This window comes from Strigops habroptila, chromosome 9 (genome assembly GCF_004027225.2).
Source record: "Strigops habroptila isolate Jane chromosome 9, bStrHab1.2.pri, whole genome shotgun sequence".
NCBI classification, from domain to species: domain Eukaryota; kingdom Metazoa; phylum Chordata; class Aves; order Psittaciformes; family Psittacidae; genus Strigops; species Strigops habroptila.
Window position 1 is genome coordinate 1,438,093 of NC_044285.2, and position 25,727 is coordinate 1,463,819.

At 51.1% G+C, this 25,727-nt stretch overlaps 3 protein-coding genes across 9 annotated transcripts; 2 read left to right on the plus strand and 1 right to left on the minus strand.

Moving 5' to 3' along the window:
- Positions 1 to 1,758: 1,758 nt before the first annotated feature.
- Positions 1,759 to 7,961, minus strand: FEM1B (fem-1 homolog B). The gene is made up of 2 exons (XM_030497360.1): positions 7,299 to 7,961; positions 1,759 to 4,814 (listed from the first exon to the last, which is right to left on the minus strand). The coding sequence occupies exons 1-2, from the start codon at positions 7,544 to 7,546 to the stop codon at positions 3,179 to 3,181; spliced, it is 1,884 nt and encodes a 627-aa protein (XP_030353220.1). The 5' UTR covers positions 7,547 to 7,961; the 3' UTR covers positions 1,759 to 3,178.
- Positions 7,962 to 8,043: 82 nt separating this feature from the next.
- Positions 8,044 to 17,822, plus strand: CLN6 (CLN6 transmembrane ER protein). Of its 6 annotated transcripts, none has more exons than XM_030497361.1 (9): positions 8,044 to 8,181; positions 8,569 to 8,823; positions 8,931 to 9,138; positions 11,357 to 11,471; positions 12,231 to 12,329; positions 14,720 to 14,908; positions 15,018 to 15,073; positions 16,103 to 16,225; positions 17,443 to 17,822. In XM_030497361.1, the coding sequence occupies exons 2-9, from the start codon at positions 8,625 to 8,627 to the stop codon at positions 17,729 to 17,731; spliced, it is 1,278 nt and encodes a 425-aa protein (XP_030353221.1). In that variant the 5' UTR covers positions 8,044 to 8,181; positions 8,569 to 8,624; the 3' UTR covers positions 17,732 to 17,822. The 6 variants fall into 6 exon arrangements, with proteins under 6 accessions (XP_030353221.1, XP_030353225.1, XP_030353222.1 ...); XM_030497365.1 differs by having other exon boundaries at positions 8,662 to 8,823; XM_030497362.1 differs by having other exon boundaries at positions 8,044 to 8,176.
- Positions 17,823 to 19,379: 1,557 nt separating this feature from the next.
- Positions 19,380 to 24,046, plus strand: CALML4 (calmodulin like 4). 2 transcript variants are annotated; one of them, XM_030497368.1, is made up of 5 exons: positions 19,380 to 19,970; positions 20,080 to 20,110; positions 21,507 to 21,647; positions 22,266 to 22,454; positions 23,734 to 24,046. In XM_030497368.1, exons 1-5 carry the CDS (start codon positions 19,968 to 19,970, stop codon positions 23,829 to 23,831), a joined length of 462 nt encoding a protein of 153 aa, XP_030353228.1. In that variant the 5' UTR covers positions 19,380 to 19,967; the 3' UTR covers positions 23,832 to 24,046. The 2 variants fall into 2 exon arrangements, with proteins under 2 accessions (XP_030353228.1, XP_030353229.1); XM_030497369.1 differs by having other exon boundaries at positions 21,539 to 21,647.
- The last annotated feature ends 1,681 nt before the right edge of the window (positions 24,047 to 25,727 follow it).

Here is a 25,727-nt window from a genome sequence, read left to right on the forward strand (position 1 = left end):
AACAGTGCAGGGAAATACTGTCTTAAACACCACCACAGTAACACAACATGCTTGCCAGTCCAGAATGCTTTGTGATGTAGCAAGAGGTGCTCAGCCCTCTCCCCTTTTCCCCCCAATTCCACTACAACAGAACCACCAACTCATTTTTAACAATATGTACATCACAAATTATAAATCATAGAACCACAGACTGGTTTGTGTTGGGAGGGAGCTCAAAGCTCATCCAATCCCAACCCCTGCCACAGGTGTGGGTTATATATATCACACAACCTTCCACTAGAGCAGGTTGCTCCAAGCCCCTGTGTCCAACCTGGCCTTGAACACTGCCAGGGATGGGGCAGCCACAGCTTCTCTGGGCACCCTGTGCCAGCGCCTCAGCACCCTCACAGGGAACAGCTTCTGCCTCAGAGCTCATCTCAATCTCCCTCTTTCACGAGTGTAAAAAGCAGCAGCAAGGCATCAGGGCTCTGTTTGAAGCATGTGACACATACGTAACAGACAACTTTTTCCTGTAATACATACGATTTACACACTGGTGAATTTTAACTGAGTCAGCTCCCAGCAACTGTCGTGGTTTAAGCGCAGCCGATTAACTCAGAACCTCTTCTTCCCCCCCCACTCCTGAAGGGATGAGAAGGAGAATGGAAAGCATGTAAATCCCATAGGTTGAGATAAGAGCAGTGCAGTAACTAAGACATAATACAAAACCACTACTGCTACCACCAATAATAATAATAATGATAAGGGAAATAACAAAGCGAGAGAATATAAAACTAAAAGAAGAAAAGGAAGAGAAACCAATAAACACAAGTGATGCACACTGCAAACACTCAGCACCCACTGACTGATACCCAGCCCGACCCAAGAAGTGATCTGGGCCTTCCGGGTAACTCCCCCCAGTTTCTATACCGGGCATGACATGCTGTGGGATGGAATACCCCTTTGTCCAGTTTGGGTCAGGTCCTGTCTCTCCTGAAGCTTCCTCCCGGCTTTCCGTGCCCCTCCTCACTGGCAGAGCATGAGACTAGAAGTCCTTGATCGGAGTAAACATTACTTGGCAACAAGTAAAAACATCGGTGTGTTATCAGCGTTGTTCTCAGGCTGAAGTTGAAAACACAGCACTGCACCAGCGACTAGGAAAGAGAAAAATAACTGCTACAGCTGAACCCGGGACACAGCTAAATAATAACCATCTGCTACATGGACTCAAATTGCCTGAGGTTTGGGCTCAAAGCTTTAGCACCAAGAGACACAACCCCTAAACGGGACACTAAAAGCATTCCCCATGTCTCACGATGAGCCGTGGTACTTAAACATTTGATTTTTCGCATTTCCAACAGCCAGGCTAAAAATCACCACCGTAAATACTCAGCAAAATACAAACCTGCGGCTTTCCTGATGACTTCGGGTGAATCCATCAGGTGCAAGACCTGTAGGTAACAGTTTACAGAAGCACAAACACCGTCCCAGCCATCTGATACCATCCACTTGCTGCATTAAGGCCCTGTGCAGCTGCATTTGGCTTTGCCATGATGCCTCACGTTCAACTGCGAGAGTCATGGGGTTTTAAGCATACCTGAGATACATTTCTCATTTAGGAGCAAAGTAAAAGTTTGCAGCTTAGAAGACATGGTATTTCTAAAGCTCTTCCCTGGAAGGAAACACAAGAGCCAGTGCTCATGGTACCATCTAATCCAAGCAGCACTAGACAAAAATGAGGGGTTAGGAGGTAATTCTTCCACATTCAAGGTTTATTTATTTGTAATACAAATAGAAACGTGTGCCCAAATCTCGCCTTAAAGTAAGTTCTACCCCAGATTGTTTAAAAAAAAAAAAAAAACCAAAACCCTACAGAACATTCTTTCATCATCTGACAGTTAAAAAGCTGCATTTAACATAAACAGAGTTTTCAGTAGCCTGTCAAAACAAGTGACATTTTACTGCCGGAGTATCTGCAACTTCTACCAAGGAGAAGTACTTTCTCAAGCAACGGCGTTATTATACAATCAGTTGCTTATCATAAAAGATCTTACGCTAGGACAATTTTTTAAAAATCAGATTCAATAGAGATTTTCATAATGAAAGGAGTATAAATCACAAAAATTCCTCCAGTCCAATGCAGGGAGGCACAGATTCCACTCATCCGGAAAGCCAGGCTCAAGCAGTTTCAAGGAAGACTCTCTTTGGCGACAGACTACTCCGTTAGGAAGATACAGCATTTGGAATCCAAGAGTGCAGTTTTACATACTTTGAGTCAATAAAGGTGCATGTTGATCATTGAAACAACAGAAGAAAAACAAGTTAAAAGCAGTTTGAAATGTTGGGACACACAGAGACACAAATACCCTATCAATTTTCTAGGTATCCATGCACGATCTTTATATATGAGCAACTTAGCTACATAAAAAAGAAACCATGACTCTGGTTGGTTTTGTTCAATGTGCAAGTTCATTTTTCAAAAGTTATTCCATACTTACTGCAGTTGTGTAAATGAAGAGCTCGATATTTCAACTCCTATCAATCAGATGAATGCATCGTAGCTGAATTTAAACCTGTATTTCCTAACAGAGCATTCCATACATCTGTATGTTGATAACTGCTGTTCAAAACTTCACTTAAAAAATACAATACCTGTTATCAAACGTTACCATCTTCAGCATTAACTGAAAGGCATAAAGAGATGGTGAGGTATGAGAGCAAGGGACTGCTCTGTACATCCAGACTTCACCTTTAATCAACTACCACGTTCCAACTGCTCTTTCCCACCTCACTCCAAGAGGGTTTAAAGTTTGTAAAGTCACTGCCTCAGTGACACGGGCTTTCAGAGGTGCCTTTAAATAATACCCAAAGCTGCAGCTCCTCAGTGGAGACGTGCATTGGAAACAAAACATTCTGCACAAGTGACATTGGCATTCTTTTCATTTTGTTTAGAAAAACAAAGAGATAATGAAGCAATTCTTTTAATCAAAAGAAACGACTCAAATCTCAAACATCAGCTGTTGACTACAGGAAAATGATGTGGCTTTCTTTTTTCCCCCTCCCCAAGATCTGCAGACTGAATCCAGAGGAACCCAAACCCAAAAGAATAGAGAAAAGCAATTTCATGTATACATATGTATTCTGCTGTCTGCAATTGATGTCATCCCAGGATAGCACCACCACGAAGCTTCTGTGTAGCCTAGTGAAACTTCACAAATTCTTCCAGAGTTCTGGGGATCTGGTTTTGGTAGCTGATGTTGTAGATCCGTACTGCTCGGGCAGCCAGGCACTTGAGACTCAGCTTCATTTGAGTTTTGAGGAGTATTTCCGACACCCCCGTTGTACTTTTATCAAGAGGGGTTTTCTTCTGCTTATTCGTCATGTCTGTATGAGCACCGGCCTCCACCAGGCTGATGATGATGGAATGCAACGTCAAGAAGTCACTGATGGGCCGGTGGTACTGGACGATGATGTGGAGAGGGCTATTCCCTTCGTTGTCCACAGCGTTCACGTCAGCACCACAATCCAGCAAGAGTTTTGTGACAAGTGCGTTGGGAAAGCTGCAGACATCATTCGTGTGGAAGTCGTCAACCGGAGTACTGGAATTGACGGCGTGATGCAGCAGGCTGGAGCCGTCCCGAGTCCTGGGGTCGAGGTGAATCAGGTTATAAATCTGTTTGTTGATCCGGGACTGATTCTCTTCGCTGCACTGGGTCTTGGTAGAGATGCAGACTAAGTAAAGAAAGGTAAAAATGTTGCTTTCGTAGTTGTCCATGGCTGTGTGGATGTCGGAGTCTTGGGTGGTTTTGATGCGGGACATGCCTTGTTCTATTTCCAGGACGCTGCACCTCAGAACGCTCTCGATGTCCTTGGCTTTAACGGGCTCGTTCAAGTGTATCATCTGAGAAAAGACTTGAGCAAACCTCAGGAGGTCCTTATGAGTGTTCCTGTTGCCCTTTTGCCTTAGATGCAACGCATGGAGCCATAGCTTGATACACTGTTCAAACTCCATGTTATCTGCATAAACAGCCCCACGGTAAATAATGGGGTGAGAAACATCAATATTGTCCGAGCCCAGAATTCTCTCCCGCACAATGAGACCTTCCATGTGAAGGGCATCTCTGTCCTGCCTAATAGACTCTAATTCCTGAGGAGTCCTGCATTCAGTCCTGTTTCCGTAAGCTTCGATTTGTGGAAGAACTTCTTTTTCAATGACATTCTCGCTGTCTCGGTACCTCTCCAGCATCGCTAAATATAAATAGTGGTAAGTCTTCATTATGTCATAGTTTTCTCTGTCATTTGCAAACGAGGCACCCAAAAGTTCCAGAGCTTCGATCCGGCTCCTCCGATCACAGTCAGAGTGAGCAAGCAGCAGCTCTACAACATCAGCTTTGCAGCTCTCAGCAGCAACTTTGAGCGGAGTCATCCCGTGGCCGTTGACCATCATCGCCGCCTTCCACTTGACCAGCTCCCTCACTATCTCCAAGTGCCCGGCTTCGGCCGCGAAGTGCAACGCCGTGGCACCGCAGTGGGCTATGGCGTTGGGATCAGCGTGCTGCTCCAGGAGGTACCTCACCACGTCCGTGTGGCCTTTGTAAGCCGCGATCATAAGGCAAGTGTTGTCATACTTGTTGGCGATGCTGATGTTGGCGTTGTTTTCCACCAGGTACTTCACGATGTCCAACCTGCCGTCGAAACACGCGGCCCTCAGCGGAGTCGAATTGGTCACCGTCGTGTGATTCACGTTGGCGCCGTGACTCACCAGCAACTTCACTACTTCAAAGTGGCCGGCTCCTGCTGCGCACCACAGAGCTGTGGCTCCATCAATGACAAAGCTGAAAACACAAGGACAAGAAAGAAGCAGTTACAATGATGCTCCTTCAAAAGCATCTTCTACAGATGGCCACAGGCATGTATGTACCCAGCCATTAAAAGATATTTTATAGCCAGTGTTGTACTTGAAGGAATGTACCCAGACAGCCAAAGTAAAAGAATGAGAATCTTATCAACACGCAGACCTCCCAAAAGAAGCAGCGTTGGCAACCGAACATGAGACACCGGCACAGAGACGCTGTGGCTGCCCCATCCCTGGCAGTGTTCAAGGCCAGGTTGGACACAGGGGCTTGGAGCAACCTGCTCTAGTGGAAGGTGTCCCTGCCCGTGGCAGGGGTTGGAGCTGGAGGAGCTTTAAGGTCCCTTCCAACACAAACCACTCCACGGTTCTTACGAAGCTTCAGAGCAGCCTGGGGATTTAGCCACATTTGCACTAGTACTTCCCAGGCTGCTTTGAAGATCCCACCTGCAAGCTCCAGCCCTCAGCCTGCAGAGCACGAATAGCTACAAGAATTACCACTTCTTTGATGCCTTGTGCCAGAAACTGACACATTAAAAGACAGAGGAAAAACTTTAAATTGACTTATTGACACAAAAATACAAACTCTGACACAATACAGAGGCTTTGGCAGAAAAAAAGGCTTAAGAAGTTCCTACCTCTTCACTTGTTCTCTCTCCCCGAGCTGCAGAATTGCCACCGCTTCCACTGCTCCGATAGTTCTGGTTTGAGAGACTGCACCATAAAGCAGCCCAGCAGTGTTACACAAATGGAACTCCAGGAATAAAATGCAATTTAAAAAAGCAGAAGTTCTTATAAGCTGGGCTGTATGAGGTCTGTTCTACGTCATGGCCTTGCAGACAGCTTGCTGGCGCTCGTAAATGAGGGGACAGTTTAGCAAAACATCACGTTTTCTTAGGTTGTTTTCATTCCCAAATCCAGCAATCGTGTAACTACAAAGATAAAGGCTAAGGTCCTTTCCATCTCCCTGATTTCTGAAGTAGCACTTAAGCATAGAAACAGGCAGCACTCACCCTGCAGCTAACACAAACACACTCAAAGCACATCCCAAATCACAGAGGGATAAATATCTTATTTCCATATGTCCAAATAGTCATGTTTCCCAAAGTTAAAATATCATAAGACAGTGACTTAATTTTAAGAGTGATTTTTATCATTCTATGATAAAGCTCTCACATAGCCCAACAGGACTAGTTGTGTCTGTGGCTGTTCATAAATCCAACCCCTCTAGACAACACTTCAGAGGCTGTGCAGGGACATCCACACCTTTATCCACAGTAAGAAGTTCCTTATTTTGCAAATGATCACATTAAAATACTTTTATACTAAATCAGGAGGAAAATCAGGGCCTGGGATTTGTTAATGAACACGAGGTAATTTACTGGTGTGCTACAGGTGTGTATTTACAAGTCAAAAGCCTGGAGCTCAAACAAGGGGAGCTGCTGTGCCACCTTATCTCACGAAGAATGACAGCAACGCGGGATCACATGCCGCCTCTCTCCTCGACTCCCACTGTGCCCATTGTGCCTCAGACAACACCTCCTTTAATCTGAACCAGGCAGCGGCTCTGGCAAGCGGATCACCACCCCATCCAGGCCAGAAAATTCAGCAGCAGAGTGGGGGGACAGCCCTTCCTATCGCTTTCTGTCAAGCTTTAGCTGAGTTTGGGGCGGATCTCACCAGTTTTTCTCAACTGGTTTTTGCCTGTGGAAAAAAAGGGCTGGAAGAGGAAGGAAAAAAAAAACCCAACAAACCACACAGGGAAGTTGGTTCCTCCCCTTTCATGCATGTAAGGACCAAGCCAGCCTGTCCCTGGGCCAGGCAGAGCTGTGCAGGCACAACTCCAGCTCCTCAAGTAGGAGCCCGATGAAAGATGTTCAAAAGACCAATCTACCGTCACGATTAGTCAGCCTTACGGTGGAGATGGACATATAGGCAAGGACTTGATGGGCACCTGGCCTTGAACACTGCCAGGGATGGGGCAGCCACAGCTTCTCTGGGCACCCTGTGCCAGCGCCTCAGCACCCTTATAAGTGAAGAATTTGTGTCTCATTTCACTCCTGAGCACCCCACACATTGGCTCCCAGCGGTGATGAAAAGATGTTCCTTGGGATGCCTCGTCTGGACACTGGGAAACCCTCAATTTGAGTGAGAAAGGCTCCCATTGTGCAGGTACCACTGGCAGCAGGGATCAGTGTCACAGAAAAGGCCACTTTAGCACAAGCAGAGCATGACGTGCTCAGTGAGAGCAAAACAAACACAACTCTGCCTAGTTTTGGGTGGGGAACCTCAGAACAGCAAAGGCGTTTATGGCTCATCACTCACCAGGTGCCGGATCACAAACACCAAAGGCACTTTTACGGCTACGGAAGCACCCTTCCCCACCCGCGCTGGGTGAGCGGTGGGTCCCCAGCCCCACGCCGGTACCGACACCCATGTCTGGCGGTGGCAACGAGCTCTTACGTACCCGTCGAAGCGGACCGTGCCGGTCTGCTGCGTCTGCACCCGGTAGTGCTCAAGGAGCAGGCGGACCACCTTGGTGTGCCCGTTGCGGGCGGCGATGATGAGCGGCGTGGAGCGCTGCCCGCCGTGCTGGCTCACGTAGCCCAGCAGGTACTTGATGTCGCTCTCGGAGCGGTTCAGCAGCAGCGCGGCCAGGGTCAGCACTCGCCCCTCGCTCGCCGCCTTATACACGTAGCCGGCCAGGCCCTCCATCGCCGCCTCCTCCTCCTCACGGCTGCGGCCCCGACGACCGGGCCTGGGCTCGGGCCTGCCGGCCTGCCCCGCCGCCGGGGCGGCCTCTCCCTCCGCCTCCTCCTCCGTCCTGCCCCGGTGCCCGGCGGGGGGCACATGCGGCCCCCTCGGGGACAGCCGCCCCACCCTGTGCCGGGCCAGCCCTCACCACCACCACCCCGCCTCGGGCCGGCGGCGAGACGGGGCAGCCCCAGCGCCCACCGCCGCCGCCGCCTCACGAACGCCCGCGGCCCATCGCCCGTGGCGCGGCGGGGATCGAACCCGCGGCGCGGCCGCCGCCCGGTGCGGGGGACCCGCGGAGCGCCGCGCGCGGGGCTGCACCGCGACGGGTCGCGGGAAGGGCCCTGCCGGGCGCCGCCGCTCCGCCCCCGCCGCCGACTGCCGGAAGCGAAACCGGAAACGCCGCCATCTCTGCAGCGTTTCCCCCCGGCAACCCGCGGCGCTGCGCGGGAGTTCCGGGCCGCGGCGGGACTCGAACCCGCGGCCGGACGGGGCCGCCTCCCCTGTCCCGGGGTACCCGGTGCTGCCCGCCCGGCCTCGGGCATCGCTGCTCGGCCCGACCCGTCCTGCCCTCCCCCTGGCTCCGGCTCGGTGGGGTAGAGTTGGGTTGGGTTCAGCTGGGCTGTGCTGGGTTGGGTCTGGTTCCATTGGGATTTGGTAGGGTTGGATTTGGTTGGGATGGGATGGGATGGGCTGGGCACGGTTGGGATGGGTTGGTTGGATTGGGTTGGGTTGGATCTGGTTCCATTGGGATTTGGTAGGGTTGGATTCAGTCGGGATGGGTTGGTTGCATTGGGTTGGGTTCAGTTTGACTGGGTTGGTTGGATTGGGTTGGGTTAGGTTGGGTTGGATTAGAGGAGTTGGGTTCAGTTTGATTGGGTTAGCTGGACTGGGTTGGGTTAGGTTGGGTTGGATTAGAGGAGTTGGGTTCAGATGGGCTGAGTTTGGTTTTGTTTGGCTCAGTTCATTCTTTTCTTTTCAAGGGACCAGCAGCTTTCATCGCCTCGGACATGACTCTACCCAACAAACCAGTCAGCACATGTACCCAGTCACAACTACTTCATCCTTGGTTTCAGGGACACCATCACCAGACCCACTGCACGCGTATCAGCTTAACCAAGAGCTGAATGCACCCCGCCTGCATGGCCGCCTCTCCTTTCCTCCACACAGATGCCCCCAGAGACCCTCGGGAGATGCCTCACACTGTGACGAGTTACATGAGACCGATAAAGGCCACAGTAAGTAACGGGATACACAACCTGCGCCGCCGGCTGTTGCGTGCCGTTGTTTTCGAGGGGATACGGTATCAGCCGTATTAATAGTTAATTTAAAATCATGCAACTAGAGCAGCAGCTCTTTGTGGAAAGTTTGGCACAGGCTGGGCCGTGCATTATGTATGGGAGCAGCAGCCTGGCCATGTGGCCAAAGGAGCCCTGGAAAGGCAAGAGGAAGCAAGTCAAGACCGCGGTCAGCTCTGCGTGTTCAGTCGGGGAGGATCAGCTTCTAACAGCCACATACGTGTGTAAGGCACAGTGTGACAAGCCGGGTTCATGGTAAGTTTAAGTGGAACCTGTCTCTGTTACCTCAATGATCTCCTCCACTTTTCAAGGGTATTTCAAGGCCACGCTGGACACAGGGGCTTGGAGCAACCTGCTCTAGTGGAAGGTGTCCCTGCCCGTGGCAGGGGGTCGGAACTGGATGAGCTTTAAGGTCCCTTCCAACACAAACCAGTCTGGAATTCTATGTGTAAACCCCTGAGCTCCACCACACTCAAGGTCACTTGAGTCCTCCAGTGACCCAGGAGCAGGGTCAGAAGCCAAAGGCTTCCAGTGATTAAACCGATTAGCTCGTTAAATGCCTGTTAATGGCTGAAAGAACACCTTAAACTGTGTCTCTACTTGAGGAGTTCTGTGTGTTTCAAATGCAGTGGCAGCTCCCAATTTAGACCCCAAACTACAAGTCCCATGGGTTACAAATCAAGTCACAGGGGTGCAACTCCTTCCCTGCCTCACACTTTTACCACCCATGGGTTGCTTGACCCGACTGCATTTATCCAGGCAAAGGGATAATGAATGGGGGAGAGGGATTAGAGCACCCACATCTCCCAGCTCATTGCAGTGATTATGTCCATTTTCCTTACACCGTGCAGGTGCCAAGCACAGGTCACTTCATTCCAAGCTAATGGAGATGAGACCTGCCACATGTAGAGATTTGCTTATGGCAATAAACCAAATCCGCAGCACCTTATTTCCATTAAACCTCCGGCTTAAAACAACACAGGCATGGCATGGAACAGGCTGTATTTTCCATGTTGTTCTCCACCAGACTTTTCCCACCCCTGGATTTTATTTTCTAGGCTGAGTGGAGACTCATATCGAGGCACCAGGGCCGAGAGCTCCTCACTGAACGAGGAATTAAGGAGTTAAATATCCTCCTTCTCCTCTTCCTCTCCTAAAACCAGCAAAGATCGGACACTCGGGATCCGGAGAGGGAAGGGAAATAAAATGCCCGGAATTTGGATGGGGAGAAGGCTGGACCCAGCCGAGCCGAGCCGAGCCGAGCCGAACCGAACCGAACCCAGCCGAGCGGAGCCGCTCGCTCCTCCCCGGCCGGGGCGGTCCCGGTGCTCCCGGCCGCGCAGCCGCCGCTCGTCCCCCGGCGCCGAGGCGGGGCCGCGCCGGGGCCGGCAGCAGCGGGGCCGGGTGGGCACATGCAGGGCGCGGCGCGGCGGCGGCCGTTCCCGGCGGCGGCCCCGGGCTCCCCGCAGCCCGCCGGGCCGCTCTACCCGGGCAGGTGAGCGGAGGGGGCGGCGGTGGAGGGGGGGCACGAAAACGGGACCCTCCTCTTTGTTCCCCCCGGTCCCCGCCTTCCCCAACCCATCCACCCCCCCGTGCACCCTGCCCCGCGCTCCCCCGGCATGTCTCGTTCCTCTCCCGCCCCATCCCGGGTACCAGCCCCATCAGGATGCTTCGGGGGTCCCGGAGGGTCGGGGTGTCCCATCCTCACCGAGCGGTTCCCCCGCTCAGCTTTGTCCGGGGCATCCTGGCTTAGCTGGGTCCCCCCAGGCTGGTCTGGGATCCTCAACCGCTTCCAGGGAGCTGCAGCTCTCCCGGCTCATCCAGGGCACCCCAGCTTGTCCAGGGTACCACCATCCTCTTCACCCATCGGGTTTGGACCACGGGTAGCACAAGCTCGTGGCTGATCCTGTCTGGACACCACGGGAGAGCGATTCATCCACTTTTCCCATAGGGAGGTGAAAGTCCGGTGGTGCTGGAGGGTTATTTGATGTAAAGACCTCAGCGGGGTTGGATCAGGCCCCGCTCTGCGGAGGCAGAGGAGCAGAGTGGAAGATGAAGGTGATAGTGCGTGCAGAGCATCCCTGTGCTCGAGTACCACCGGGCAGCGATGCATGTTTAGCATTTGGAAGTGCCACGGGAGTTGAATTCTGCTTCGTCATGCAAAAGTTAAAAATAGGTGCACTTAATTCAGCAGTTAAGCTTTTCATCCTGCTTTTGTGCTCACTTCTCACCCAGGAGCCGACTTATGGGGATACTCCAGACTGTATTCACAACACTTTGTCTTTCTATGCTGCCTCCTACTCTCCTTCGTCTCTCAGCTTCGTTATTCCACAGATCCCAAAGCCTGGATATGCACCAGCAGCCAGGGAAGCCCAGGTTTTGGGTAGGGATGCAGACCTGTAGTCTGCTCCCTCCCTCCTCAGAAACCTGTTCTAGTAGTTAAGGCTGACACTGTCACTTCTGTCACCTCCAGGCATGGAGCAGTCAAGAACGAGGACACCTTCAAGACCTCCCCGTTTCATTTGGATCTGTGGTTCTACTTCACCCTGCAGAACTGGGTGCTGGACTTCGGGCGTCCCATTGCCATGGTGAGTGCGGCAGAGGCAGCCACTGCTTTGCTTCCCATCACCTTGTGCAGGGTGGAGGAGAGGGGGGCAGAGCCGTGGTGGGCTCCCTTGGGGAGCTGTCCTTGAGACAAGGACCATTGCCATGTCCTGCTGTAACTGGTACCAAACCAGCTGTTGCTCCAGTTGTAGGGAAGGTATCTGGGAAGGTGGGACTCCTGCTCTTACAGAATCCCAGACTGGTTTGGGTTGAAGGGACCTCAAAGCTCATCCAGCTCCAACCCCCTGCCATGGGCAGGGACACCTTCCACTAGAGCAGGTTGCTCCAAGCCCCTGTGTCCAACCTGGCCTTGAACACTGCCAGGGATGGGGCAGCCACAGCTTCTCTGGGAAAAGTCTGTGCCAGCGCCTCAGCACCCTCACAGGGAAGAGCTTCTGCCTCAGAGCTCATCTCAATCTCCCCTCTGGCAGGTTAAAGCCATTCCCCTTGTCCTGTCCCTACAGGCCCTTGTCCAAAGCCCCTCTCCAGGTTTCTTATAGCCTCTTTAGGCACTGGCTGAGATGTAAATACACCCCCTTCCAGACTGTGCTTTTAGGGGTGCTCACTGCAAGAAGAGCTGCCCAGCTCCGTTACTAACAGCTATGTGAAGCCAAGCTGACACTTAGCGAGCGGCAGCAGTCCAAAGCAAGGGTTTTCTCTCTCTTTCAGCCAGCAATGGGCTGTAACCACGAGCTGGGTGGTGGGGATATACTGATGTGCTGCTTTTCTCCCCCCCTCCTCAGATAATCCTACCTTTGGAGTGGTTCCCTCTAAACAAACCGAGTGCCGGAGATTATTTCCACATGGCTTACAATGTCATCACACCGTTTCTTCTGCTAAAGGTAAACCTCGGCGTGCAGCTGTTGGGTTTGTTGGGCTTTTTAATACTACTGGTTGTAAAAACAGGGCAAACACCACAGTTTTGTGAAGCCTAAGGGTTTGTTGGTGACTTGGTGAATGAATGTTGGTTATTCCCAAACTCTGGCAAGTGAGCCAGCCCTCAGAGCGAGCTTTGCCACTGCAAAAGGAATTTGTGGTGCCACCTTTTACAGAGCAAGGCAGTGACCATCTTAATACAACTCCATTCCCTGCATATACAGTGCAGATTGCTTCCCCCAGGAATTCTGGATTCAAGAGGAATTAGAGCCCTTCTCCCTGCCTGAGCCAAAGCATATTTTTAAGTCAACATCCATGACTTAAAAGACCTTTTGAGACAGCTGGAACTGTGGTAGATGTTCTAAATTGCTCAGAGCTTAATTACACTTGCTGTTTGACATGAGAATTGTAGCTTTAGCTTGAATTCATCTTGCTTCAGCTGCCAGCCACTGGATCCTATAAACCATTTATGAGGTTAAAGACTATCCTGTCATTAGAAATCTCCTTACATTAAATACTCAGCAGCCAGGAGATAGAGAAAGCAATTATAAATTAGCTAAAAATTGAATTACATCCTAAGATGTAAATGATTTTCTCTCTCCTGAGCCTGTCTGGGAGACTTTAAATGCCGTTGTGGCCAAAAAGGAACATTCAGGATCCGTCCCTTGGGGGATGTGGAAGCTCTGTGTGACCCATCCCAGTCTGACACAGCCGATTCCGCCGGCTGGGTTCTCATCAGCTTCACGTTTGCTGTCCTGGGCTCTCCTGGCAGCACAGCACGAGGGGTTGATCCATAGGAAAACTCATTTGTTATTCAGGATGCGTTCGTTTGCCCAGTGTCCCCTTGAAGGACGCGTCCCACCGTCCTTCTCCAGCAGACGAGAGCTCTCCTGGTCCTCGTCCTCTCGGGCTGCTCTGACGTTCATGCAGCAGTTTCAGAGAAAGGGGAAGTTAAGCCTCAAAATTAAATACAAATAAGGAGCTTTCCAGTGTTGATGGAGCGCTGCAAAGCTGCTTTGGCAGCAGGGAGATGGGAGGCGAAGGTGGCCCCGGTTGATCCTGGGCTGGTGCGTGTCCCCTGACTGTGTTCTTGAGCACGGCTTGGTGTCCCCCCCAATCCTGAACACCTCTTGAGCTGGGATTCATGTCCTTTGAGGTCTTTACCCAGAAGAAGAGCTCCTTTATAGAGAGAAGCTCCTGCTCCTCATCCCCAGCCAGGCCTGCAGGAGCTCGCTCCAGGTAACACGGGGCTCCCGTCAGCCTCATGTGGAGGTGCCTGCCTCCACCAAGGCTAAGCAGACCACGAGATGGTAAAGGCAGAGCTAAAGCTGGTGTTCGAAGGTTGCCTCAACTGGTTTTGCTGGCAATTAGATATTTCTAGATTGAGATGAGCTCTGAGGCAGAAGCTCTTCCCTGTGAGGGTGCTGAGGCGCTGGCACAGGGTGCCCAGAGAAGCTGTGGCTGCCCCATCCCTGGCAGTGTTCAAGGCCAGGTTGGACACAGGGGCTTGGAGCAACCTGCTCTAGTGGAAGGTGTCCCTGCCCGTGGCAGGGGTTGGAACTGGAGGAGCTTTAAGGTCCCTTCCAACACAAACCATTCCGTGATTCTATGGAATACTCAGAGAGGTGAGTGCGATTCCTTCAGGAAGACAGAAAAACCAAACTCCAAGTAGTTCAACAAGAGTCCTTTGAAAACCATCCAGTGGAGAGTTAGTTATAAAGGAGCAAGTGTCTCTTAGCCAGGGGAGTAAAGTGTGTGGCTGAGTGCTGCTGGAGGCTCTCCCTGCCACTGGAGGGCACAGCCAGCCTTCCGCATCCAGAGGAACCAGCTTTCCACAGCCGAGGAACTGGGGAACCCGGCTGCCTTTTTGTTTCTCATTAATCGGGTTTGAGCTCATCTGGTGAAGAAATTGCTCCGAGTACTCCATTAGAAGTACTGGATCACTGATCTGGTCTATGCATTGACTCAGGTTGAGGGTGTTGCTTTGTAGAAAGGGCATAAAACTAGGGTTTTATTGTTGTAACCAGGGATAAAGAGTGGACACAAACCTGGAAGCCATGTAGGCTGGTAGAAACCTGTCTGGGATGTGTTCAGGGAAAGCTGCCATCAGGAAAGCTCATTCTGGTGCGGTCACACTGCTTTCCCCATGGAAGGGATGTGTTGTCCCTACAAGGTGCTGGCCACCACGGGCAGCAGCTCACGCCTGCTACAGCAGCACAGCCTGCAGCTCTCTGCAGGCCCCCTCCCTGTGTTTTGGGGTGATTCTTGCAAAGCACCATAAATTCAGGGTGAGCAGAACCTGCTGCGTGTCTCTGCTGGTCCCACCGCGCTCTTCAACACCTCTCTGTGGTTTTAGCTCATCGAGAGGTCCCCCAAGACCTTACCGAGATCCATGATCTACGTCAGCATCATCATGTTTGTCATGGGAGCCAGCATCCACTTGGTTGGAGACTCTGTCAACCATCGCTTGATTTTCAGTGGCTACCAGCACCATCTGTCTGTAAGAGAGAACCCCATCATCAAGAACCTGAAGCCAGAGACACTGGTAAAGAGGCTGCTTTATACAAGCACTTCAAAAAACACATTAATTGCTTGTCCTTATATAAAAGCCTCCTGTTCCCTCTGCCCTTCTAAAGCTCTTTGTTGTGTTGCAGATTGATTCCTTTGAGCTGCTGTACTACTACGATGAATATTTAGGTCATTCGATGTGGTAAGCAACTCGCAGCCTATGCAGCAGCCTCAGAATGTAATGGGAGGAAGGGCAGATCTGAGCTGATCAGAGCTTAATATGGGAAAAACATAAATCCCAGCTGATGAGAGCTGGCTGGGGATGATGCTCTCAGAGCCAGGGTGGTTACAGTGGGTCTCCCCCTCGGAAAATCACCCGTTTCCCCCTAGTTTTATCTCTGTCTCAGTGATGTTTCTAGGATGTGGCAGTTGTTTGACAGCCATAGGGATGGTTTGTCAAACCATTGGCTGTCATCTCCCACATGAGCTGAGACTCGAGCCCTTTACTCACTCCCCTCCTTCACTGTGCATCCATGTAGTGACCCTCCAGCGAGAGGGACGGGTTATTCTCATAGCCAGACCAGTAACAGAGACCACTTGGCCATGGTGATCCAGGGAGCTCAGTTAGGATCCGATTTCAGTTCTATTGCCCCAAGCTGACCCTAGAAATGCTTGTTCCAGCGGGACAACGTGCTTCATCCAGCCTCACTCCTACCCAGGGGCAGGGAACATGGGCAGTGCCAGATGTGTCCATGTCCTGCTGCTCTGCCTGCACCAGAGACCCCAGAAGGGACTGTCTCTCCCTTTATCCGCTGCCAGATAATCCTGAGGTTGCTCAGAGCAGAGGGAAATCTCTCCCCATGAGGCTTTCCCGGTTTATTTGCTGTTCCTGGAGCTCTGAGAAGCAACTAAATCCTATTCTTTTAAATTAAAAGGGCTCTGTGAGGTCACTGAAATCCTGGTCCCCATCCTGCGTTCCTACAGTTCAGCCTTTAACACCACGCAGCCTCTCACAGTGACAGATGTGATTGTTCAACACTTGAGCCCAACATTCAACCTCATCAGCAAACTTGGGCTATTCCAATGAGAGCCCCAGAAGTCAGTACCTGCAGGAGCACTCGGTGCAGCCAGGACAGCACAGGAATGGCTCATGTGCATGGTTTGGATTTGGGGAGGGGGTTTAAACACTTCCCAGGCTCACGCCACTAATGGGAGCTGTTTGTATGTGCAGGTATATCCCTTTTTTCCTGATCCTGTTCATATATTTCACTGGCTGCTTCACCCCTGTCGAGGAGGAGAGCAGGATGCCAGTGGCTGCCTTGCTTCTGATGGGGCCCAGCAGCCTTTACTACTGGTAAGTGGCTTCTGTCCACTCTGGATGGGTAAAGGATGAAGAGGGAGTACCCAGGAATACCACAGGCAAGCCCACAGTGTGCAGGGAGGGCTTCTGCCTTCCCCAGGGCAGAACTTGCTGCAGTTTCTGCTCTGCAGGGCTGGAAAATCAAATTAAATCAAATCAAATCACATCAAATCACATCGATATTTGCAGCCACTTCAGCCTTTACAAGCTGGGACAAGTCCAGGGTCACCCATGAGCACTCACATCCCTGCTTGGGATGCTTCTTCAACCACAGTTGGTCATACTGTGATTGCTGGAGCTCCAGCTTCCACCCTCCATGGTATTTGCTGTCTCTCCCCCTTCAAAGGCTGCCGTTTGCTGCCTCTCAGCCGGTTCCCTGATGATTTTGGGGCGCTCACCCGGTGCCTGCAGCACATCCACACAGTCTCAGCTCGCTGCTGGCAATGGGGATGCTCTCAGCAGTGTCCAGACGTCTCACGCAGAGCCCAGGCCGCACGGGTGATGCTCAGGCGCTGCCTCCTCCTCTCGCCCTGCGGGTCCCAAATAGCCTTTTGAGAGAGGTCTTATTTATTTCCCATTCTCATTAGCCTCCTCTTCCCAAACGGGTTCCCTGATGGCAGCCAAACAGCTTCTCATTCGTCTCCAGAGATGAGGCTCTCTCTTGCCCAGGGCTTTGCCCCCTGCCGAGGCTGCTTTTATACACTAAATTAAGTTTTGATAGTCAAAATCATCAGGATGATTTGGTCAGTTCCCAGTTCCCCCAATGCGCTGCCTTTAAATCCATCGGCGCAAAGCTCTGCAGCTCTTGTGTGAGCCTTCGAGAACCAGGGAGTGTAATTCCTCCTTTCCCTGCTAACACCCGCTCAGGACTGGCCACTGCCAGATACACAGGGGGAGCAGTGGGTTTTTGGACTAAATAAGCACAACATCCATGGGACAGAGCCAGAGTCTGGCTTTGGTTCTGCCTTTAAGCATCCCATTCACAAACTGAGCCCAAAATCCCATTTCTTCACCAATTCTCTTAATGAAGCTCATAGTTCAGTTGTTAAATTACTGATCGGAAAGGTGAAACCAAATCACAGCTTAAAAGCTGGCAGAAGGCAGCACAGCTTTGTCTGATGTAGAGCAGGAGAAGGGGAGGTGCTCACCCAGGTAAGGCTGGAAGTGCTGTGTTCTCCATGGGAGCACTAATGGGTGTCTTTGCTTTGTAGGTACCTCGTGACCGAAGGTCAGATTTTCATCCTCTACATTTTCACTTTCTTTGCCATGATGGCTTTGGTGATGCACCAGAAGCGCAAAGGGCTCGTGCTGGACAGCAATGGGCTTTTCCTCTTCTACTCCTTCATCATCACACTGGTCCTCATTGCTCTTTGGGTGGTTTGGCTGTGGAATGACAAAATCCTCAGGAAGAAGTACCCCGGTGTGATCTACATCCCTGAGCCGTGGGCATTTTACACCCTGCACATGAACAACCTCCATCCAGCAAAGGAAAGTTTTTAAGTTTTGATATTTTAGAGTGATTTGAATTAAAAAAGAATAATCTAGTTTTTCTAAGGTAGATGTATTTCAAATAAATTCCTGACCAACACAAGCTGCACGATGTGTGTGTGTCAACCAGAGCCAGCCGGGAAGGGGGTGTTTGAACAACAAAGGGCAGCACAGTCCTTGTGACTTAAGGGTTTAAAGCCGGGGTGGCGGCAGGGGCGCAGCATCCCAGCCCCACGGTGGCCCAGGTACCACCATTGCCACCCCGGGAGCATCCCGGCCTTTAACGGGAGTCAGGGATGGCAGGGAAGTCGGAGCTCTCACCCTCCCCACATCTTGGCACTGAGAGATGCATCTGCTGCTCCCACACTGCTCCAAGATGAGTAAAACATGCCGGGAAGGGGCTGAGCTGCCCTTCCTTGGATCTGCACAGTGGTCCCAGGGTGATGATGATGGGGTTAAACCCTCACTGATGAGTGCAGACACGGTGCAGGAAGGGCCTGGCTGGTGGCAGAAGGACCAGTTCCCCATGAATGCAGCCCAAAAAGAGCATCCATCAGGCAGGGGGTGAGCTCCAGTGCCCAGTGGGGTCTGTTCCCACTCACCACTTCTCCAGGCTCAGGTGATGGAGGCGAGCTCCTGCAACCCCAGCTGCATCCCTGCAGTGAGTTATGTCTATAAAACTTGTGTTAGAGCCCTCTGTGACTGAATTCAAGTAGTAGAAGAGAAAAAGCCATTAGCAAAGCACAGTGAATAAAAGCACTTGGTAAAAACTGAGTGACTCCCACTGCTTCCTGAGGCAGCTCTGCCCTTTGAAAGGAGATTCACAGAATCCCAGCCTGGTTTGGGTTGAAGAGACCTTAAATCTCATCCAGCTTCAACCCCCTGCCATGGGCAGGGACACCGTCCACTAGAGCAGGTTGCTCCAAGCCCCTGTGTCCAACCTGGCCTTGAACACTGCCAGGGATGGGGCAGCCACAGCTTCTCTGGGCACCCTGTGCCAGCGCCTCAGCACCCTCACAGGGAACAGCTTCTGCCTAAGATCTAATCTGAGCTTCCCCTGTTTAAATTTAAACCCATTGCTCCTTGAATCTTTTGAGGTTTAAGGACCTTGAGCACATCACTTTAACACAGGAGGGTTTACCCTAGGAAAGGGCTGGTTCATGTTGCAGTGGTCACTGTGGCCACTAAATACTTTGTTCTTGGGTCTGGATCTCCACTGCAGCCTGGCATCAGGTACTTCATCCCCTCTCATATGTGCTGACCCTGCTGCTGGGCTTCTTTCTGGGGTAGTTCCAGCACCAGCAGATGCAGAGGGGCTGAGCATCACCCTGCACCCACACTGTTGGCTCAGCTCTTCTTGTAGGGACAGGATGGGACAAAATCACAGATTTATGCATAACACTTGCTTTTCAATGGCTTGAATGTCAACCGGGTGGCAGCAGCAACGCAGTACTGGAAGGGACCAGAAGACGTGAGCAAACGGGGCTGTTGGTCTGGGCCGGTCCACAAGCACCAACCACCCGGGTTAAACCTCAGGTCTCTCTGGCCCACTGCAGCTCTCCCTCAGCATCATCCCCCCTTCTACATCTGCAACAAGACCCGTCAGTCCTGGAGGCATCTGACTCACGCAGATCAGCTGAATAAATGCTAATGAATAACAATGCGGACAATGAGGAGCTTTAAATCTCTTACAAACCCTTTCTCCTCCCCGCCTGCCTGACGTGCCCTGAGGTCAGGGCATGACGACATGGCCAGTGATGCCCAAAGCCCTGCACCGAGCCTAAACCGCCTCCTGCTGCTGCTGCCACCATCAAACCCCTCCAGCAGTGACCCGTGGGGCTGTAAATCCCCTCACCCGTCCCCAGCAGCCACCAACAGGCGGGATTTGTGTCCCAGCAGCAAAGCTTAGCACAAGGTGTGCAGCTCGTGGGGATTATCGAACCCTTCGTGCTGCACCAGCCCATCTCCAGCCGGCCTGACCGCGACACCCCTAAACCCTGACCGAGGGAAGCTCTCACCCCGCTCCTCGGTCCCATCCGAGGCTCCGGGAGCGCCGTTATCCCCATGGCATGTGAGCGGGAGCCGCAGGATCCAGCGTGGCAGGGATCAGGTCTCGTAGCCATGGCAGCGGGGTATTTATTACAGCCTCACTCCACCCCGGACTTTAGCCCTTAATCGAGTCGGAAAGCAGCAGCAGCCGCCTCCGATCCCCACGGGCAGCGTCGAACACAAGGGAAGCCCCAAGATAATGGTGAGTGAAGCATTTGGGCTGATACAAACACCACCCCCCCACACCCTGCCAGATTTTAAAGCTGGTTTTCCTGTTCTCTCTCCTTCTCCTTCCCCTTTCCCTGCTCCAGGCAAAGTTTCTGTCCCAGGATCAGATTAATGGTACGTAGGGTTTTGGTTTGGTTTTGGTTGGTTTTTTCCTATTAGCAAGATCATCTTAACAAATGCATATATATATATATATACACATGATTTGTTAAGTTTATATCTATACAAAAATGGCATTTCTCCCCAACGTGCCTCACTCTGGCTTGTGCTTCCCCACTTGCCTCCTCCCGGCTCTCCAGGGGATCTCTTTGCCCAGAACCCAGAGAAATCTCCCCAGTTCTAGCACAGTGCTGGGGAACTGAACCCCCCATACCCACACATTGGATTGCATTGACACCAGCAACCTCCCAACCCCATAAAGCCCCCAGCCCCGGCCAAGCAGCAGGGAGCAGGAGGAACCTGCAGTACTGAGGTTTCATGTACAATGGGAGCAAAGGTGGAGGAGGAAGAGGAGGAAGGAGGGTGCAGGAAGTCACTGGGAGGCACCAGGGCTCTCCCTGGGAGCGGGGGCCCTGCCTCAGGCTGCGATGAGGATGGATTTGCCAGAGAATGGCAGAAGAAGCTGAAATAAGAGTATTATTGTAAACCTGATAATCTGCAGCGGCCTCGGGCTCAGCAGCTCTGAGGGATGGCGGCAGGGAGCAGGTGGACAGGGCAGGGGAGGCCACGGCACCCACACAGCACCCAGCACAGCACCCACAGGGCACTCAGCCTGCAATGAGGTGTAGGGACAGCCCGGAGAAGAGAAGGCTCCTTAAGGGGAGACCTTAGAGCAGCTCCAGTATCTAAAGGGACTACAGGAAACCTGGAGAGGGGCTTTGGACAAGGGCCTGTAGGGACAGGCCAAGGGGAATGGCTTTAACCTGCCAGAGGGGAGATTGAGATGAGCTCTGAGGCAGAAGCTCTTCCCTGTGAGGGTGCTGAGGCGCTGGCACAGGGTGCCCAGAGAAGCTGTGGCTGCCCCATCCCTGGCAGTGTTCAAGGCCAGGTTGGACACAGGGGCTTGGAGCAACCTGCTCTAGTGGAAGGTGTCCCTGCCCATGGCAGGGGTTGGAACTGAAGGAGATTTAAGGTCCCTTCAACCCAAACCACTTTGCAGTTCTATCCTTAAGGCTCACTCCTTCAGCATCCTCTCCTACCCCCGCAAAGGCAAAGTACTTTTAAACAGTATTCTCCATATGTAGCAGCCTGACTCCACTCTCAGACTTCTTCATTAGGCTGAAGGACCCCAAATTAGCTCCGCTATTCCTAAGCCTGGATTTCAATAGTCCTTGGCACTTACCCAGGGTGTCCCCACCCCGTCCATCATCCTGAAACGAGACACTGCAAAACAGACACTATATCCCTGCTGGAAACCGACCAACAGCGCCCAGCTGGGCCACAGGGGAAGAGACGTCAGCGGTGGATCAATGTCCTCTCACAGGGAATAACAGTTTTGGGTTTTAATTAGAGTTCAAGGAATGTTTTTCCCTCTACGACAAGAAACAAAAGGGGAAGATAAAGGCCTCGGACCTGATGGCAGTGATGCGGTGCCTGGGAGCCAGCCCCACGCCTGGTGAGGTGCAGAGACACCTCCACTTGCACAGGATCGGTGAGTGCAGCCCATGGATAAAACACATGGGGTTATAGATGGAGAAATGCAGCTTCTCCGTGGTCCGGAGGCTGCCTGGAGCCCTGCAGGGAACAGTCACCCCCAGTTGAGACAAGCGATGCAAACCAAGAGCAGTCACCAAAGCCTATAGTCTGATGTGGTGGTGAATGAAGTCAATCCAGCACATGGGTTAAAACAGTGCCATTGGAAAAGAAAAGCTTCAAGGCATTTGTATTGATTATGGATTTTGAGGCTGGGAAACTGTCCAGTCCAACCAGCAGAGGTAGAAAAGCACTGAAAGATGTTCATGTGCAGATACACAAATGAATTCAAAGCACAGCGCAAAGAGCAAAGAAGAATCATGAGATAAAATGGGCTGGATTAAAATCCTGGATGCTAGGTCTGGCATCCAGACCTCGTGTACAAAAACCCTGGATATGCAAGTGTAGTGAAGCTATAAAAGGGTTTTAGGCCAGGAGAAAGCCACCAGATATGGTCCATCCTGGTCCAGACCAGAGCCAGGTAAAAGGTGCCCCAGGAAGGGGAAGTGGGAGAAGGGGACTAGATCCAGACTACAAAACTGAGCCATTCCTGAAGAACCTCTTCTCATTTTTCCAGACAAAAATGCAGAGCTGGATTTCTCCACTTTCCTGAATATCATGTATAGGCAAATGAAGCAAGAGGAACCCGAGAGCGAAATCCTCACCGCCTTGTCCATGATAGACAGGCAGAAGAGAGGCGTCATCACCGTCTCGGAGCTGAAAGCCAAGCTTACGAGACTAGGAGAGAAGCTCTCCGAGGAAGAAGGTATTTTGCAATTCAAAGATGTATCAAATGCTCCTCATCTTATTTCCTTCCTGAATTCCCTCTGGGAAAGGACCCGTGCCAGCAGGAGATAGCACTGGTGCATGCCTGAGGGACAGAAGGGATGTCTCCCCATCACACACAAGACGTCCAGGGCACCAGGGCATCGCATCTTGCTGTTGTGTCCCCAGGTCCACCCCACCAGCACCAGCCTCTTTCTGGTCACAGCCACACAAGGAGCTTGTGCCTTCATTTAAAAGGCTTTTCCCACATAAACCAGAGCCCCCAGCAGAGCCCAGACACACACACAGAGCAGGGAGCGCTCCCCAAGCCAAGCAGAACCATTAGCACCACCAACTCACGTGAGGACGATGTCTCCTTGCTGTCCTCAGCCTTTACCCACACCACGATGGCCAAGCAGAGATTCTGTGCCTTGCGAAGAGGTAACCCGTTAACCCAGAGACCTCTTCCCTTCCCAGAGTTGCTTCCTGGAACGGTGATTTGTCACGCAGAGATGCTGTATTTAGTGTTCAAGTGTTCAAGGCCAGGTTGGACACAGGGGCTTGGAGCAACCTGCTCTAGGGGAAGGTGTCCCTGCCCATGGCAGGGGTTGGAGCTGGATGAGCTTTAAGGTCCCTTCCAACACAAACCATTCTGGGATTCCACGATTCTAATGGCTTAGCCTGTACAGAAGATGGTAACATTTTAAGTTAGGCAGCTGCTGTCACTGCCAAGGTGCTCACAAAGCTGGAATGAAAAGCATCACACTGCTCCCAGGTGCCAACTACACAGTTACCACTTCTTCAGATGTATTTTCAGCGAGAGCCTTAGAGCTCCAGCTAAGAGATTCTTCCCTTTCAAACACTAAAGACCTGCCAACATTAACAAGTGTCACACAAATCTACTTCAAGTTGGGCACACCATCTCTATGAGCACTTAATCTGGTCTAAATTGCATAGGGACAGGTTGCTATTCAGGCTAAATAAGCTACTCCTACCAAGAACAATTAACAGCTGATTTGGACTACACTTGTGAATCTTTTCCATGTGGAAAGCAGAGATGGGCATTACTGCTCCAGAAAGATAGACATGGAAATCTAAATCCAAGTGTGAACTGGTGCTAGTTCAAAACGCCTCTGGATGGCAAGAGAACTGATGCCACAAGTTATTACTTATAACAAAACTGATCTGAAACCCCAAATCCTGTATTGCTGCTCTTGTGAAGATCACATGGGTACTATCTGCCACTCAAACCTGTGCTTTTCTTCCACTCTTTCTTTCAGTTGATGACCTGCTCAAAGAAGCCAAAGTTGGACCAAATGGAACAATCAAATATGAAGAATTTGTCCACACGATTTGTCTTCCAGCAGTTGACTACTAGAATTTAAACCAAGATTTGGTAAGAGCAGAACCCGAGACTTTTTTTACTTCAATTTTTCCTACTTACTACTTGGACTTGGGAACCATCATTTGCCTTTAAAATCCCTTACTTTGCCTTCACGACAGTGCTCACACTCACACAGGATCCCACCCCATTCCTGGAGATGAATGTGAGCTGTTATTTAAATAAACTGCATGTAACATTCCCTTGTGAAACGTGTGTCATGCTTTAAAAAAATAGTATTCAAAGTAGTAACAATTAAAAATACTAAAAAATATTAATTAAAAATGATTTAAAAATGCATTTAAGTCTACAGATTGTGGTGTAAATGGGAAGTTGTAGTTAAGGTTTCCTAGTGACAGCATTCCAAGAAGTCAGCATTACCCACAACCATTTGCTGCTTCCACACACCCAAGCCCAGACAGTCTTTTGTGTAGAGATTCCCCTGGAAGCTCAACTATGTCATGACAGTGGTAAATCCAGCACAACTATGGACAGCTCCTTGGATCCAAGGTATGATCCCAAGAAGATATTTCCCTGTGAAGTCACCAGCCACATCCCCATTGAGTATCCAGAGTATCACAGACATGCAGCAGCAATTCTCCAGTTCACCCCACCAGTGATGCTCAGCAGAGGACAATTCCCACTCTCCAATCACAGCAACGTTCTACAATCACCACCTCATGCCTCCTCCTCTTCCGCTCCTCCAGCACACAGGATCTCTGTCCCGTTGTGCCTCTGTCCCATTAGTTATTAAGGCACACGAACTTCAGCGCCAAGTCTCTGTGTGGTTACGCTGGTTTTTGAGGTAACCCACTGAAAATGCTGTGCTTGGTAAATGTATTTGTCACCAAGTTCTGGGCTATCCTCCAAGGACATACTCCCAGAGACAGCCTGGCAGGGAAGAACAGGGCCAGGAAAATTCAGCTCCTCTACAACAGGAAAAAACACCCCATCTCTCCTGGCTTTAGACTGATTAAAGCCACTCTGACCCCGGATGGTTATTATTGAGCTTATTCCACCTGTACCTTGGCAGCCTTAGTTAAGGTCCACAGACCTGTGCATGAAATTTAGGACAACATACAGCAGATTCTCTCTGGAGTCAGCTGGAACTCTGCACAGAGACCATCAGACACAAGACACGCAGCACAAGCAGCCACATACTGGAAGAGGCCACGTTCCTGTGGGTCTGCAGTGGCTTCTACCCATGGGAGCCCCTTCCCCCCACCTCTGCCTCCCCTCCTTCCTTGCTTTAACTCCAAATCTTGAATTTGGGATTCAAATTGAGCCAACTCACTCTTTGCCACATCTATGAAATAATCAGCAATTAAATCATGACAGCCATAGCAGATACAATGCATTTATCCCCCACTGGGGCACGCCGCATAGCCTTAACACCATTGACCAAGACCATCATCACACATTGCTGCAACACAGAATCAACCAGGACTGTAACTACCACAAACTTGGTTAGAAACTGGACAAATAAACCAAAACTGAAGTATGAGCCAGGTTGGACACAGGGGCTTGGAGCAACCTGCTCCGGTGGAAGGTGTCCCTGCCCATGGCAAGGGGTTGGAACTGGATGGGCTTTAAGGTCCCTTCCAACCCAAAATGACTTTATGATCTGAAATCTTAACCCTTCCAAATCAAAGATTAAAAGATTATAATCAAAAGACCAAATGACATGCTGAATGCTGTGTAAGAAATGGAAGCGGATCCAGGACATCCCTCTCAGTCCTGTATTTTAGACAAAGGGCAGTTTTGTGCCCAACCTCCCTTGATTCAGAGCCAAGCTGCAGAGCCTGCAGTTCTCAAGGCAGCAGTCCTGAACTAACCCAGTAAGCTCAGCCTCAGATCCTGACATGCCAAGATGAAAAACCCTCTGAAGAGTAA

Excerpts from the sequence above, each read along its gene's own strand:
- CALML4 (XM_030497368.1), top strand. Across the intron at positions 20,111-21,506 it reads GTCCCAGGATCAGATTAATG|AGTTCAAGGAATGTTTTTCC; the intron begins GTACGTAGGGTT and ends GGTTTTAATTAG. Across the intron at positions 21,648-22,265 it reads CCTCCACTTGCACAGGATCG|ACAAAAATGCAGAGCTGGAT; the intron begins GTGAGTGCAGCC and ends TCATTTTTCCAG.
- CLN6 (XM_030497361.1), top strand. The coding sequence starts at position 8,625 with ATGTACCCAGTCACAACTACTTCATCCTTGGTTTCAGGGACACCATCA. Across the intron at positions 8,824-8,930 it reads TGAGACCGATAAAGGCCACA|AGCAGCAGCTCTTTGTGGAA; the intron begins GTAAGTAACGGG and ends TCATGCAACTAG. Across the intron at positions 16,226-17,442 it reads CCCAGCAGCCTTTACTACTG|GTACCTCGTGACCGAAGGTC; the intron begins GTAAGTGGCTTC and ends TTTGCTTTGTAG.
- FEM1B (XM_030497360.1), bottom strand. The coding sequence starts at position 7,546 with ATGGAGGGCCTGGCCGGCTACGTGTATAAGGCGGCGAGCGAGGGGCGA. Across the intron at positions 4,815-7,298 it reads GGCACGGTCCGCTTCGACGG|CTTTGTCATTGATGGAGCCA; the intron begins GTACGTAAGAGC and ends TTGTGTTTTCAG.